The sequence below is a fragment of the Phyllostomus discolor genome, chromosome 6 (assembly GCF_004126475.2).
Source record: "Phyllostomus discolor isolate MPI-MPIP mPhyDis1 chromosome 6, mPhyDis1.pri.v3, whole genome shotgun sequence".
Lineage (NCBI taxonomy): Eukaryota > Metazoa > Chordata > Mammalia > Chiroptera > Phyllostomidae > Phyllostomus > Phyllostomus discolor.
In genome coordinates, this window is record NC_040908.2 from 42164534 (window position 1) to 42178439 (window position 13906).

General features: G+C 38.5%; 1 protein-coding gene across 1 annotated transcript in view; it reads right to left on the reverse strand.

Moving 5' to 3' along the window:
* LOC114498694 (WD repeat containing planar cell polarity effector) overlaps window positions 1–13906 on the reverse strand; it is a 295440-nt gene that overhangs the window by 234516 nt on the left and 47018 nt on the right. Inside the window, exon 9 of the mRNA XM_028514800.2 lies at window positions 6414–7023. Coding sequence (XP_028370601.2) covers window positions 6414–7023 — 610 coding nt within the window. The remainder of the gene's footprint in view (window positions 1–6413; window positions 7024–13906) is intronic.

Here is a 13906-nt window from a genome sequence, read left to right on the forward strand (position 1 = left end):
AGTGATGTAAACATTCTCTATGTTGATTGTGGTGGTAATCATGAAGATATATACATTGTTAACACCTACTGACCTGTAAATTTAAAATGGGTACGTTTCATTTTCTATAAATTATACTTCAATAAACTTATTTAAAAATCCAGTGCCTGCTGTCGGACACCCATTCCTGCAAGGTTGTAAATAAACGCCTCACTTTCGCTGAAAAAAAAAAATCCATCATGACTCTAATTTGAAGAATACAGAATTCTGTCTGGAATAGCAGTCTATTTCAAATGATATGAGATCCAATTTTTTAAAGATTTTATTTATTTATTTTTAGAGAGGGGGCAAGGGAAGGAGAACGAGAGGGACAGGAACACCATGTGCAGGAGATATGTTGATCAGTTGCCTGTTGCACACCCCCAACCAGGAACCTGACCTGCAACCCAGTCATGTGACCTGACCAGGAATCAAACCAGCGACCTCTCAGTTCGTAGGACTGTGCTCAGTCCACTGATCCACACCAGCCAGGGGGAGATCCAATTTTAAGATGACTAGGGATATAATAAAATATTTGACATTTTCTTCCAGCAATTAACTACCACCTGGGTAAAGTATAATATTTAAATAATTCACTATAAAATAATTATTTTGAAGAAGAAATACTTCTTATAAAAGTTCTAAGAAAAAATCATAGTGCTTGTTTTTTAGAGTAACAGACACATGCACACACACATTGCCTATGAGAGAGAAGTTAGCTTTAATTATTCATTTTTTATTAGCTTTAATTATTTCTTAGTTAACATTATCACTTGAACATTGAACCTTTTCCAACTTTGTAGGCTCTTTGAGAGCATCATGGGGACACTGTAGGTAGACAGAATACTGTCAACACCACTGTGGGAAGGAGGGAGTGTGAGAGCATGTGCTGTGACTGGGGAGCCACACTAGTACAGCCCAGCTGGGGAGAAGAAGCCTGAGAGGAAGACGAGGGCTGATCAACCACTGAAGAACTTCAAGCTGGAGAGTCCATGACCAAATTTGCACTGTTAGATTAATTGGGGTCTGGGATGGGAACATTGGTAGGCAGATAATTATAGACGGTCACTGCTTGATCATGGGAAAACAGGAAACAACTAGATTAAGGTGATGACAGCAAGGTTGAATAGAATAATGTGTTTCTGAAAGCATTTAGAAGGCAGAATTGAAATTTGGTCACTGATTTGATATGGCATTGAGGGTGAGAGAGGATTTTAGGATGACTTGTGACTTGGGAATCCATCTGAATAATTGTAATATCCACCAAAATGGAAAATACAGAAGTAGGTTTGGGGAGAAAGATGATGATTTCATATCTGTACATTGTAAGTCTGAGGCACTTGTGTACATTTAAAGGGAGGTATCCAACAAGCCAGGTGAATATGTGGATGTGGAGTCAGGTGTAGTCTGGGCTGAAGTCAGAGATGGGATAGTGAAATCCCTCAGAGTTTAAAAATAAACTCTGAAACTGTATAAAATGGTAGAAGAGGTAAAAATGGAACCTTAGAGAGCCTCAACTTCTGAGAAGCCTTCAAATTCTGAGAAGTTTTCAAGTAAATAAAAGAAATATATGCCTCAATTAGAAAGTCACAGGGTGACCTTTCCAAGAGCAGTTCCAGGAGAATACTGAAGACAGAAGCAAGAATTTGGAGCTGTGAGGAATGAATAAGTGAAGAAGCAGAGAAAGTCAGTGTTCACTGATATTCCATTGAGTCTGACTACAAAAGGCAGGTGAACATTTATTTGATTAATAACAGAAGGGAAACAATTGTAAGGAAGAGATGTTTTATGGTATGGTTTGGGCCTGTATCTGCTGATGTAGCAAGATTTGTGGGAGGAGTGGGGAGGGATACAAAGTAAAGGTGTCAAAGGGAATGTTGTGGGATTCAGAGTAGAAATAGTGGTGGAACTAGTCTTGGACAAGAGAAAAGGCTCCTTTCCCAGTGAATAGAGAGGGAAGGATTTATGCAAATGTAGATGAGTGGTTGATTGGTTTGTTGGGTGGATGGATAGGTGAGTGGGTGGTAAAAAGCTGAGAAACTTAATGAAGAGCCTATTAAAAGGCAAAATTCTCTGTTGAGGGGGCAGGGAGCTGATCATGTAAATTTAAAGAGAGGGGTAAGGATCAGAAAAGGTACTGATGAAAATGGAAAAATTTTAGTATCTCAGTGGTATAGTTAGGGACTCCTTTTTAAAAAATTAATCTCAGTCTAAGAATGTGGACATATGGGATAGTGATTATATCAGAAAAAGAAATTCTGATTGCATATTGCTTTGTATAAAATAGTACTTCTTGGTTTCTAAATGGGAGGATGACACCTCGCTCCTTCCTGAAAAAGACATGTTCTTTCAATTCTTCTAATAACAGTAGTGATGGCCTTTAAATCCTGAATGCATTTGACTGATGATTATAAGGATTTACAATGGTCGCTCTAGCCTTGGAACAGAGTCTTCTTTCAACATTATACTAACTGACCTATTCTAAGTGTCAAACTCCAAAAAGCGTTGCATGCTGGCACCAACCACTGCCACGTTTACATATGACAGCATTCTATTTTTAAACTATGATCTATCTCAGCTTCTTAAATTGTAAGCTACACCTTTCATGTCAAATTTTCCAAAGCCTTGCATAACAAGCATATGAAAAAAAATCTCGTAAATGCTCCCCAGTAGGGAAACTGCACATGTAACTACCTGTTTATATATGCAGTAACTTGAATTATACATGAAAATTCCACATGGCTGCCCAGAATCAGCGCTGTGTTAATTCAAGAAGTATATTAAAATTTTTGGATGTATTTAGTAGCAGATCCTAAGAAAAATCTGTCCTTTAAACAAGATTTTCTTTTTAAAAAAAAATTAAAAGATCTGTTAATTGGAATCTACTGTTTCAAGGAATCTATTCTTCCTAGAGAAAAAAATAATCTGTAATAAGCATTAGTTTAATAACACAGTTTAATCTTGGGAAACCCCATATTTAGATCTTTTAAAGAGTCAGTAAGGCTGTAAATTTTCCCTGTTCTATAAAATGTTAAGAGTCATATTGAAAATAAAATTTAAATGATAAATGTCAGTTGCAGAAGTTATCACCTTTTCATTTGAATACTTGACTTCTATTGGATAGTTCTTTTCCAAGAGACCTTCTTTGAAAGAGGTGACAGCCAACTCATTGCCTAATTGATTTCGGAACAGTGCCCAGGGAGACAGTCCAATTAAGTTTACAAGCTGGCAATTAGCAGGAAGCCCTCTAAAGCCCTACACTGAGAGCCTGTTTGCTTTAGTAAGAAGGCAAATGTGCTAGAGATAGGAATAGAAAGCTGTGCTTTTTGCAAAGCTGTTGTGAGTAGGCCCACAAGGGAGGGCTAAAGAAAAGCTAGGTATATGTGGGCAGACAGCCTTCTGTTTGACAGGTAACTGGGTAATTGATAGGGTGTGTGTGTGTGTGTGTGTGTGTGTGTGTGTGTGTGTGTTTTAACAGACAGACATGCAAAACATCTAACATTCACTTTAATGAGTGTTGTGTATGAAGACATATAACTGTTAAAAATGCAGTGGGACAAAGTGGAACTGGATTATATCATAATAAATGAGATTCTAAACATTTTTTCCTTGGACAATATTAACATTATGAATACATTTAGTTGCATTTTTATTATGTAGGAAAAAAAACAGCCCTCATATTATATCCATATCCTTCAGGTTAATCAAGAAATTTTCACTAGATTTATTTCATGTGTTCAATTTCAGAGGCAAAAAGATCCATAAAAAACAAAGTAAACTGAGAGCTATTTAATAAACACTACAATGTCTTCAAAAACTTAATTTTTTACCACAGAACCAAAGCCTATAAGGGGCTTTTAAATGGATTTACTTTTCTAAGTTTTCAAGTAACAATGTGCCTTAATTAAAATCTGTTTTTTAAAACCTAGGTGAGATTCTATCAAAAATTTTAAGCCCTGGCTGGTGTGGCTTAGTGTATTGAGTGCCGGCCTGAGAACCAAAGGGTCCTTGGTTCTATTCCCAGTCAGGGCACATGCCTGGGTTGCAGGGAAGGTCCCCAGCAGAGGGCACACAAGAGGCAACCACACATGATGTTTCTCTCCCTTTTCTTCCCTCTCTCTTTAAAAATAAATAAATAAAATCCTTAATAACATTGTTAAAATTATACAAGACTACCTAAAGAATATCATATATTCCAGGGTATAGCTGGGAATGCAAACCTACAACAGGCAAATATATCATAATAATGAAATTGTATTCTAAAGTTTCCTGGTTGAAATGAGCTATATAAGTATACAACTTTTGTAATATTGATGAATCCTTTTAAATATATTTAGCTAAAAGAGAAAGAAAAAAGTTGTAAAAATATCTTTACCAAATGCTAATTAAACATGCTCTCTCTTCTTTTAAAACACTTGCTTTACACAATTCCAATCTGGGAAGCAATGTACACCTATAATCTAAAATAATTTTAATAGAAAACTATTATGATCCTACAAAGAATTTTTTAGTGGACACTTTAAGTGCTTTTAAAATATTCACATACCAGCACTTCGGGCAAGATAGATGTATAGGTAGATACACTTTGCCTCATCTCACAACCAAAAGAAGGTCAATGACAAACTTAACAACAAAAAATAACCAGAACTGCCAGAAAATAAAACTGTATGGCAGTCTGACAACCATGGAGTTAAAGAAGAAACACTCATTCAGACTGTGCCACAATACAGCGACATAAGTTGCCCTGCCCTGGCAAATAACTAAGGCCCCACCCCTTACTATGTAATAGGTGTGTGAGACAAAGAAATATGGCCTGAATGAAAGAACAGATCAAAACTCCAAAAATAGAACTAAGTGATGGATGGCCAACTTATCACATGCAGAGTTCAAAACACTGGTAATCAAGATGCTCACAGAAATGGTTGAGTATAGTCACAAAAGAGGAAAAAGGGAAAGCTATGCAAAATGAAATAAAGGAAAATATACAGGGAAACAACAGCAAAGGGATGGAAACTGGGACTCAAATCAACAGTTTGGAGCAGAAGGAAGAAATAAACATTCAACTAGAATGGAATGAAGAAACAAGAGTTCAGAAAAATAAGGAGAGGCTTAGGAACATATAAGACAACTTTAAACGTTTCAACATCTGAATCATAGGTGTGCCAGGAGAAAAGGAAGAGCAAGAAATTGAAAACTTATTTGAACAAATAATGAAGGAAAACTTCTCTAATCAGCAAAAAGGAAATAGACTTCCAGGAAATTCAGGAATCTCAGAGACCCAAGTTGGACCCAAGGAAGCACACACCAAGATTGGTGCTTCCTTGCACCAATCATAATTACATTACCCAAGATTAAAGATAAGGAGAGAATCTTAAAAGCAGCAAAGAAAAGGAGACAGTTACCTACAAAGGAGTTCTCATAAGACTATCAGCTGATTTCTCCAAAGAAACCTTTCAGACAAGAAGGGGCTGGAAAGAAGTATTCAAAGTCATGAAAGGCAAGGACCCCCAGATTACTCTATCCACCAAAGCTTTGATTTAGAATGGAAGGCCAGATAAAGTGCTTCCCAGATAGGGTATAGTTAAAGGAGTGCATCATCACCAAGCCCTTATTATATGAAGTGTTAGAGGGAATTATCTAAGAAAAAGATGATCAAAACTGTGTTCAGGAAAATGACAACCAATTCACAACTATCAACAACTGAACGTAAAAACAAAAAACAAAAAAACAAAGCAAACCACTAGAACAGGACCAGAATCACAGAAATGGAGATCACGTGGAGGGTTATCAGCAGGGAACGGGAAGGGTGCGATGGTGAAAAAGGTAAACGGAGTAAGAAGCATAAATGGTAGGTACTAAATAGACAGGGGGAGGTTAAGAATGGTATAGGACATGGTGAAACCAAAGAACTTATATGTACGACCCAAGGACATGAACCAAGGGGCAGGGGAGAATGCTGGTGCAGGGTGCAGGGCAGAGGAGAACAAAGGGGAGAAAAATAAATAAAAATAAAATAAAAATATTTACATACATATATTTATTTACATGAAGTAAAATATTCACATACCTACATCTAAAGGAATTTTTGGTAGACAGTTTATTTTGGAAAGTATCAAATGTGAAAGTTCAGGCTTTTTATTCATAACAATAGATACTTACTACAATTTCCAAATGCATCAGTATCATACCCAATGGTATTAAAGAGTGATCCTTGACATTTGGAAAATCATCCACAAAGTATTCTTAAGGAAATGATATGACATGTTTGAAAGGCAAGAATATTTATGGGATGACAAATAGGTAATCTACACACCAAAAATAATTTTAGTGTCTTAATTATAGTATCACTGCCATAAACACTTTAATTTACTTACTCACCAACTTCTTTGACTTACCAAGTTTAAACAAAAGTACACCCAAAGGTCCTCTGTCAAACCTGAGGAAGAGGAGATTATAGATGCCCCCAATTTCAGGCTTCTGAGAAACAATCTGAGGAGCTACCCACTGCATTTGAACGAGACTGCTGGAAACATCAAAAAAATTTTTTAACTGTAGAGTCTCCCTAGGTGAGCGGTCTTCAGCCAAGAGCTGGATGTTAATAGGGGAGAGAGCCATATCAAAAATTTGCAGCTCTCCTTGATTGCTGCCAACTAGCAGAATGGTGCCACTTGGGTGGCAGCTTATTAATGAAGGCAAAAGTTCAGCTTGGGCTAAGAGAGTCACTCTACGGTGATTTTCATAAAGAATTACTGAAGAATCTTCACAGCCCAGAATCAATTTGTCTTCAGTAACATTCCTGCAGCAGCTAATGGCCTTGGATCTTAGTGGTATTCTGGTGACTGAGACACACTGAATTTTGTTCCGAACACATTCATAGATGCAGCTGTCAGCCATGGGCTCTTTGTCTACACTGATGGAGTGCTCCACTGTCAACACCTGGCAAGTCTGTCTGGCACCAAAGCGAACATCCAGTGGATCCCATTCTGTGCGGACAGAACTCAGAACCTGAAAGAAATGTATCAAATATGTTCACAAAGAACTTGGTTTTTCTTGAGCTGTCACATAGGCCTATCTATATATTAATCTAGCATCCTAATGAAGAACATCAATTATCACCTTAAACATTAGCAATATATAAGTACGTGTGTGTGATCACATAGAACACATATGTAAGTATATATAGAACACACATAGCAGAAATTAAACCATAAGATTAACTTGACCACTTTGTTTTAGAAGGTCTATAAATAACTAAAAGACAAATATGTGCCACAGTATATAAAAACAAATAAGGTAGGCTTTTAGTAAAATAATACAGTTAACAGAATATCTAAAACCTTCATAAGTTTGATTTTTAAAAGGATGAATCAAGAATGTGAAAGAATTTAGCTCATCTCCTTCCCACCCATTATCCTTCCCAATTCTGAAACTATAGGTAAATTATTTCCCCAAAATATATTTCTCATTAGTAGGGCAGCACAGACAAAGGAAAAGACTTCATAACCCTACTAACAGTCTCCTAGAAATATTTTGCTATCAGAAAGGACATGAAGGGTTAAGTATACAAAAGGGTTGGGTAGGAAAAATAACAATGTAATATATTGGTTTTAAAATAAAAAAAATTAAGACCTGGTAAGTAATTTGAACTGTCAATACTTATTAAGATTTAAAAAGCACCTTTGAGCCCTGGCTGGTGTGGCTCAGTGGATTGAGTGCTGGCCAGCGAAGTAAAGGGTCACTAGGTTCGATTCCTTATCAAGGCACATGCCTGGGTTGCCAGCCAGGTCCCCAGCTGGGGGCGCATGAAAGGCAACCACACATTGCTATTTCTCTCCTTCTCTTTCTCCCTCTTTCTAAAAATTAATTACTTAGTTAAGTAATTAATTAATAAAAATTTAAAACACCATCTTTGCTGTAGAACAGCTACAAGAAATACCTAGGCAGAAGATTTCTGGTCAAGATAGAAGCATAGGTAATAACACTTTGCCTCCTCACACAAACACAAGAAGAATTATAAATCTCAAAATAAGTAATACCCAGAACTGTCAGATAATTGAACCGTATGGAAGTCTGACAACCAATGATTTAAAGAAGCCATATTTATCTAGATGGGTTGGGGGCGTGGAGATGCACAGACAGGGCAGGAGGGGTGGGGAGACGCCGCGTGGCACAAAGAGGTAGTGGCGGCAGTGGTGGCAGAATAGGCAAGAGCGGTCCCACACTCATGTGTGGTGGATAAAAACTGGGAGAGATACCTTGGAAGTGAGCAATCCCATCCCTAGGCCAGATCACACAGCCCAGGGTCCCAGCAGTAGGAAGATAAATCCCTGTAACTTCTGGCTATAAAAGACAGGAGGGGTTGGGACAGCAGAAGAAACTGCCAGACAGGACACTCTGCTTAAACAGGCCCTTAAACAGCCCCTGCAGTCTTAAAATGTATGTAAACTCATCCACTCTGGGGTTCAACATCAGGGCAAGAACTGGAAGGGTGCTTGCTAGTTGCATACAGGGAGTGGGTGAAGTGACTGGAAATGGAGCGAGTGCTGGCAAACCCCCAAAAGCTAGGCAGCGGCAAGTCCCCTCTCTGAGCCCTTCCCCCACACAGAGCCACAAACCAGTGAAGTGGGTTGCCCCACCCTAGAGATTGCCTAAGGCTCCATCCCACACAATTTACAGGTGCCTCTTACAGGGAGTCAAAGCAGCTCTACCTAACACACAGAAACAAACACAGGGAGGCTGACAAACTGAGGAGACAAAAATATATGGTCCAAATGAAAGAATAGAACAACATCCCAGAAAGAGAACTAAACAGAACAGAGATGCAGAGTTCAAAACACTGGTGATCAGGATGCTCAAAGAACTCAATGAGTATGGCAAATACATTAAGGGAATAAATGAAAGCTACACTAAGTGAAATGAAGAAAAACCTACAGGGAATCAACAGTAAAGGGAAGAAAGCCAAGCTTCAAATCAATGATTTGGAGCTGAAGGAAGAAATGAACACTCAACCAGAACAGAATGAAGAAACAAAGTTCAAAAAAATAAGGAGAGGCTTAGGAACCTCCAGGACAACTTTAAACATTCCAATATCTGAATCATAGGGGTGCCAGAAGAAGAAGATGAAGAGCAAGAAACTGAAAACTTATTTGAAAAAATAATGAAAAGAAACTTCCCTAATCTGGCAAAGGAAATAGACATACAAGTCCAGGAAGCATAGAAAGTCCCAAAGAAGTTGGACCCAAAAAGGACCACATCAAGATACATCATAATTAAGTTACCCAAGATGAAAGATAAGGAGAGAATCTTAAAAGCAGCAAGAGAAAAGGAGACAGTTACCTACAAAGGAATTCCCATGAGACTTATCAGCTGATTTCTCAAAAGAAACTTTGCAGGCAAGAAGGGACTGGCAAGAAATATTCAAAGTGATGAAAAGCAAGGACCTACAACTTAGATTACTCTATCCAGCAAAGCTATCATTTAGGATGGAAGGACAAATAAACTGCTTCCCAGATAAGGTAAAGCTAAAAAAGTTCATCATCACTAAGCCCTTATTACATGAAATGTTAAAGGGACTTATTTAAGAAAAAGAAGATCAAAATGATGAACAATAAAAAGGCAACAAATTCTCAACCATCAATAACTGAATCTAGAAAAAGAAAAAAAAATAAGCAAATAACCAAAACAGGAACAGAATCATAGGTATGGAGATCATTTGGAAGGTTATCAGCTGGGAGGGGGAAGGAGGTAAATGGGGGGAAAGATGAAGGAGTTAAAAAGCATAACTGCTAGGTACAAAATAGACAGGGGGATGTTACGAACAGTATAGGAAATGGAGAAGCCAAAGAACATATGCACGCAACCCATGGACATAAGCTAAGGGTAGTTATTGCTGGAGGGAAGGTATGTACCAGGCAGAGGGTGGCAAAGGGGGAAAAAATGGGACAACTGCAATAACACAATCAATAAAATATACTTAAAAATACCTAGGCAGAAGAATAAAAACATAAAACAACAGGCCATTCAGTTTATTCATATATAAGTGTGGGAGAACATGAACTTGAAGAGTAGTATTAAAGTGGCCTTAAATACTTTCCAACACTCAAAATCTTCAAAATCAGATGCAGAATTATTAAAAAGCACACTTCAACACACATGATAAAAATTCACAGAACTATAAATACATATAACTCACAAAAGTGCGTGTTAAATCTGATAAAATCCAACTAAGGCCTATATCTGCATTAATATTGTACCAAGGTCATTTTGCTGAATTTGATGATGTACTGTGGTAATATATATAGTATTTGTCCCAAATACTATCACTGAGGCAAACTGGGGGAAAAATATAAGAAGGGAATTAGCTTTTAGCAGTTTCAGCAATTATTTTAGGAGTAAAATGATTTCAAAAATGATTTCAAAATTAAAAGGCTTTTTTTGCTTGTTTTTTTAATCCTCGCTCGAGGACATGCTCACTCACTTTAGAGAGGGGAAACAGGGAGAGAGGAGAGAAACACTGATGCTTCTCTCACATGTTGCCTCTGGTATTGGGGACCAAATCCCCAACTTAGATATGTGTCCAGACTGGGAATCAAACCATCGACCTTTCAGTTATGGGACCAACCAACTGAGCCACACAGGTCAGGGCTGTTTGTTTAAAGCACATAAATAGTACTGCTTACAGAAGTGAAAGGGAATTGATGCAAATTTTACTAAAAAATCCATCCTAAAATTATCACCAAATGAATCTTCCTCAACTAAAAGTTTTTGCTCCCACTCTCCCTTTTAAACCCATCATTGGCTACCAGTTGACTAATTAAATTTTTATTTCCCTTCCTAGAATGCAAAAGCCTGCAGGACCCATACAGAAACTCCTACCCTCCCTCACTCTCTCTTTGCTTATTTTTCTTTTGTCAGTAATAAATATTTGAATATGAGTTATGTGTCAGGCAATGGTCCTGGTTCTGGGAATACAGCAGTTTAAGTCCTCACCCTCAGAGAACACACACTCTAATGGCTGAAAACAAGGCAACAATTCACAAACAAACATCCATAGGATGTTAGTGATCCTATATACATACTTCCTAAATACTATGAAGGAAAATAAAGCAAAGTAAGCAGAATGAAGAGCAGCAGGAGTAGGGAGGGGAGCTTATACAGAGAAGTCAGGAAAGAACTCTCTAATAAAAGTGACCTGAAAGAAGTGAAAGGTGAGCTATGCAGCCATTTGGGAGAAGACAGCTCTAGGGAGAAAGGAAACAAACACCCTGAGGTGGGGCTCTTGGCCTGATAAAGGATCATGAGACAGAGCTGGCTGAAAAGTGGGAGCCAGGAAGAAATCAGTGGGAATTAAGAGAGGGGAACAGATTCTGTAGTAGCTTATAGGCTACTTCTCAGGGACTTTGGGTTTTTCTCCAAATGAGATGAGAAGTCATAAGCAAAGGAGGGGCAGGATCTGACTTGCAAATTCTAGCGTTAACTCCTACAGCTCATTACTTACTCTGAGTTCAAACTAAAACATTCACTGCATTTTCCGAGCTCTGTAACTTGTGAAATTAATTAAGCAAGGAGGCCACAGACTGATACAGTTCTAATGCCAAGGTGGCCCACATAAGCAAACCAAAACCTAAGCTTGTAAATGTCTCAAAGTTAAAAATCAAAACATGAATGATAACCAATCAGGCTTTAGGCTATAGCCAGTCAAATAATGTCCTTTTTCTTCGTTTCTGCACTATCTCTATATAAATCTTTCCCCTGGCTCCCATCTGTGGAGTGTTCCAAGTCTTTCTGAGTTTGGCGTTGTCTGACTGGAGTGGATCTTTGCTCAAATAAACTCTTCAAATTTTAATATGTCTCAGTTTGTCTACGAACAACTTCACTCGATTTTTCCTTCCAACTACTCTTACCCTTTTTAGAACAAAACCAGATGTTATCCCAGTTTCTAGATTCCTTCCAGCTAGGGAGTGTCCTTCCTTCCTGGGATCTCATCTCCATACTCACTTCCCCACTCAGATGCCTCTATGGTGACTTTGGCTTTTTATTTCCTGCTAATGTTTATTCATATGTCCTGTTTTTCACTGAAGTTTAAATCTATTTCCTTTTTTTTTATTGTATCCATGTAGCAGCTAGCCAAAAGCTATCCTGGTAGTAGGTATGCAACAAACTTTTTAAAACTATGAATTAACAACAACAACAAAAAAGCAGCATTTTTTAATGCCATTAAAATATGCTCACAGAGCCCTGGCTGGTGTGGCTCAATGGATTGAGTGCCAACCTGCCAATTCAATTCCCAGTCAGGGCACATGCCTGGGTTGCAGGCCAGGTCCCCAGTAGGGGTGCTCCAGAAGCAACCACACTGATGTTTCTGTCCCTCTCTTTCTTCCTCCTTTCCCCTCTCTAAAAATAAATAAATAAAATCTTTAAAGATATATATGCTTACAGAAAACTTAAAGTTTTGTAAAGGAATCCTCAGGGAAGAAAACTGAAAAGGCCAGATGACTCTGAGTAGGGCCTATACTCATACAGACAGCCTCGAAGGAGGAGCCCAGCTATATGGCGGTCTAGACACAGAACAAGTTAGGCTCAAGGTCCAGGGAGAGGACGCCAGGCTCCTTCATTTCCAAACGTTAGTGAGACTCTCTCCAATGGGCTCTGTAGTATCACCAAAAGAAATAATTTAAAAGGGGAGTGTAATGTTGTGATTTACCAAAAAATACTTACGTATTTGGTCATTCAGATGACAAAAATGTATTTTTCATACATCTTTGGTCTTTGTCCATAGTTCTTGACTCATAGCTCCCAAAACCCTGGGACCTTTCCTAAGTGTTGAGAGCCACAATGATGTCTTTTGCTATGTTAATGAGGTGACTTTTAGAAAGCAGGCAAGAATGGGTGATTGTTGCAATGGAGCCAACCTTGTGATCAGAGGTCTGGAACTTTCAGTCCCAACCCCTGACATCCGGGGGGGGGGGGAAGGGGCAGAGGCTGAATCAACAGCCGATGACTAATGATTTAATCCACCATGCCTATGTAATGAAGCCTCCATAAAAACCCAAAAGAACCTGTAGAGGACATGAAAGCTTTAAACCTTTTTCACGCCTTGCCTTATGCATCTCTTCCATCTGGCTGTTCCTGAGTTATATCATTTTATAATATACTGGTGATTGTAGTAAGTAAAATGTTTCTGTGAGTTCTGTGAGCTGCTTTAGCAAATAAATCAAATCCAAGTAGTGGGTCTGGGGAACCTCTTTATAACCAATTGGTCATTAGTACAGGTAACACCTGGCTTGTGATTGATGTCCGAAGTCCAAGTAGGAGGTCATGGGAACTGCAAATCTGCAGCAGGTGGGTCTGCAAGCCCATAACAACCTGGGCTTGCCAAGTGGGGTCTGAAGTTTGGAGCAGGGCAGTCTTGCAGGACTGAACCTTAACCTGTGGACTCTGATGCTATCTCTGAGTGGATGGCAGAATTGAGTTGAATCATAGGACAACCTGCTAGTGTTCAAGAACTGCAAAGCGGTGTGGAGAAACCACACACACAGTAATTGGTACCAGAGCCAATTTAGGGAGTAAGACCATGGACTCCATGTATGCCTTTTCTCCACTGCCTATCGCAGATAACCCTAAAAAGCAAGGAAGGTCAGAGGATGATCTCCTGTCTTTCCAAATAAATGGCTAAAATTCGTGTAAGGGAGGAAAATGTCTTGCATGGCCTAATTAAAGATACCATAAAGGTTTAAAGATTAAAAAAACACTGAGTGTGCATAAGTTTCAATAAAGAATAAATTCATCAGTAATAAAGAAGAAAACAGGGTCCTGTGCTAATCGCTTTTCATACAGTAACAGCTACTTGAACATAAACAGTGTGATATCTTGATAGTCGATCTGATAA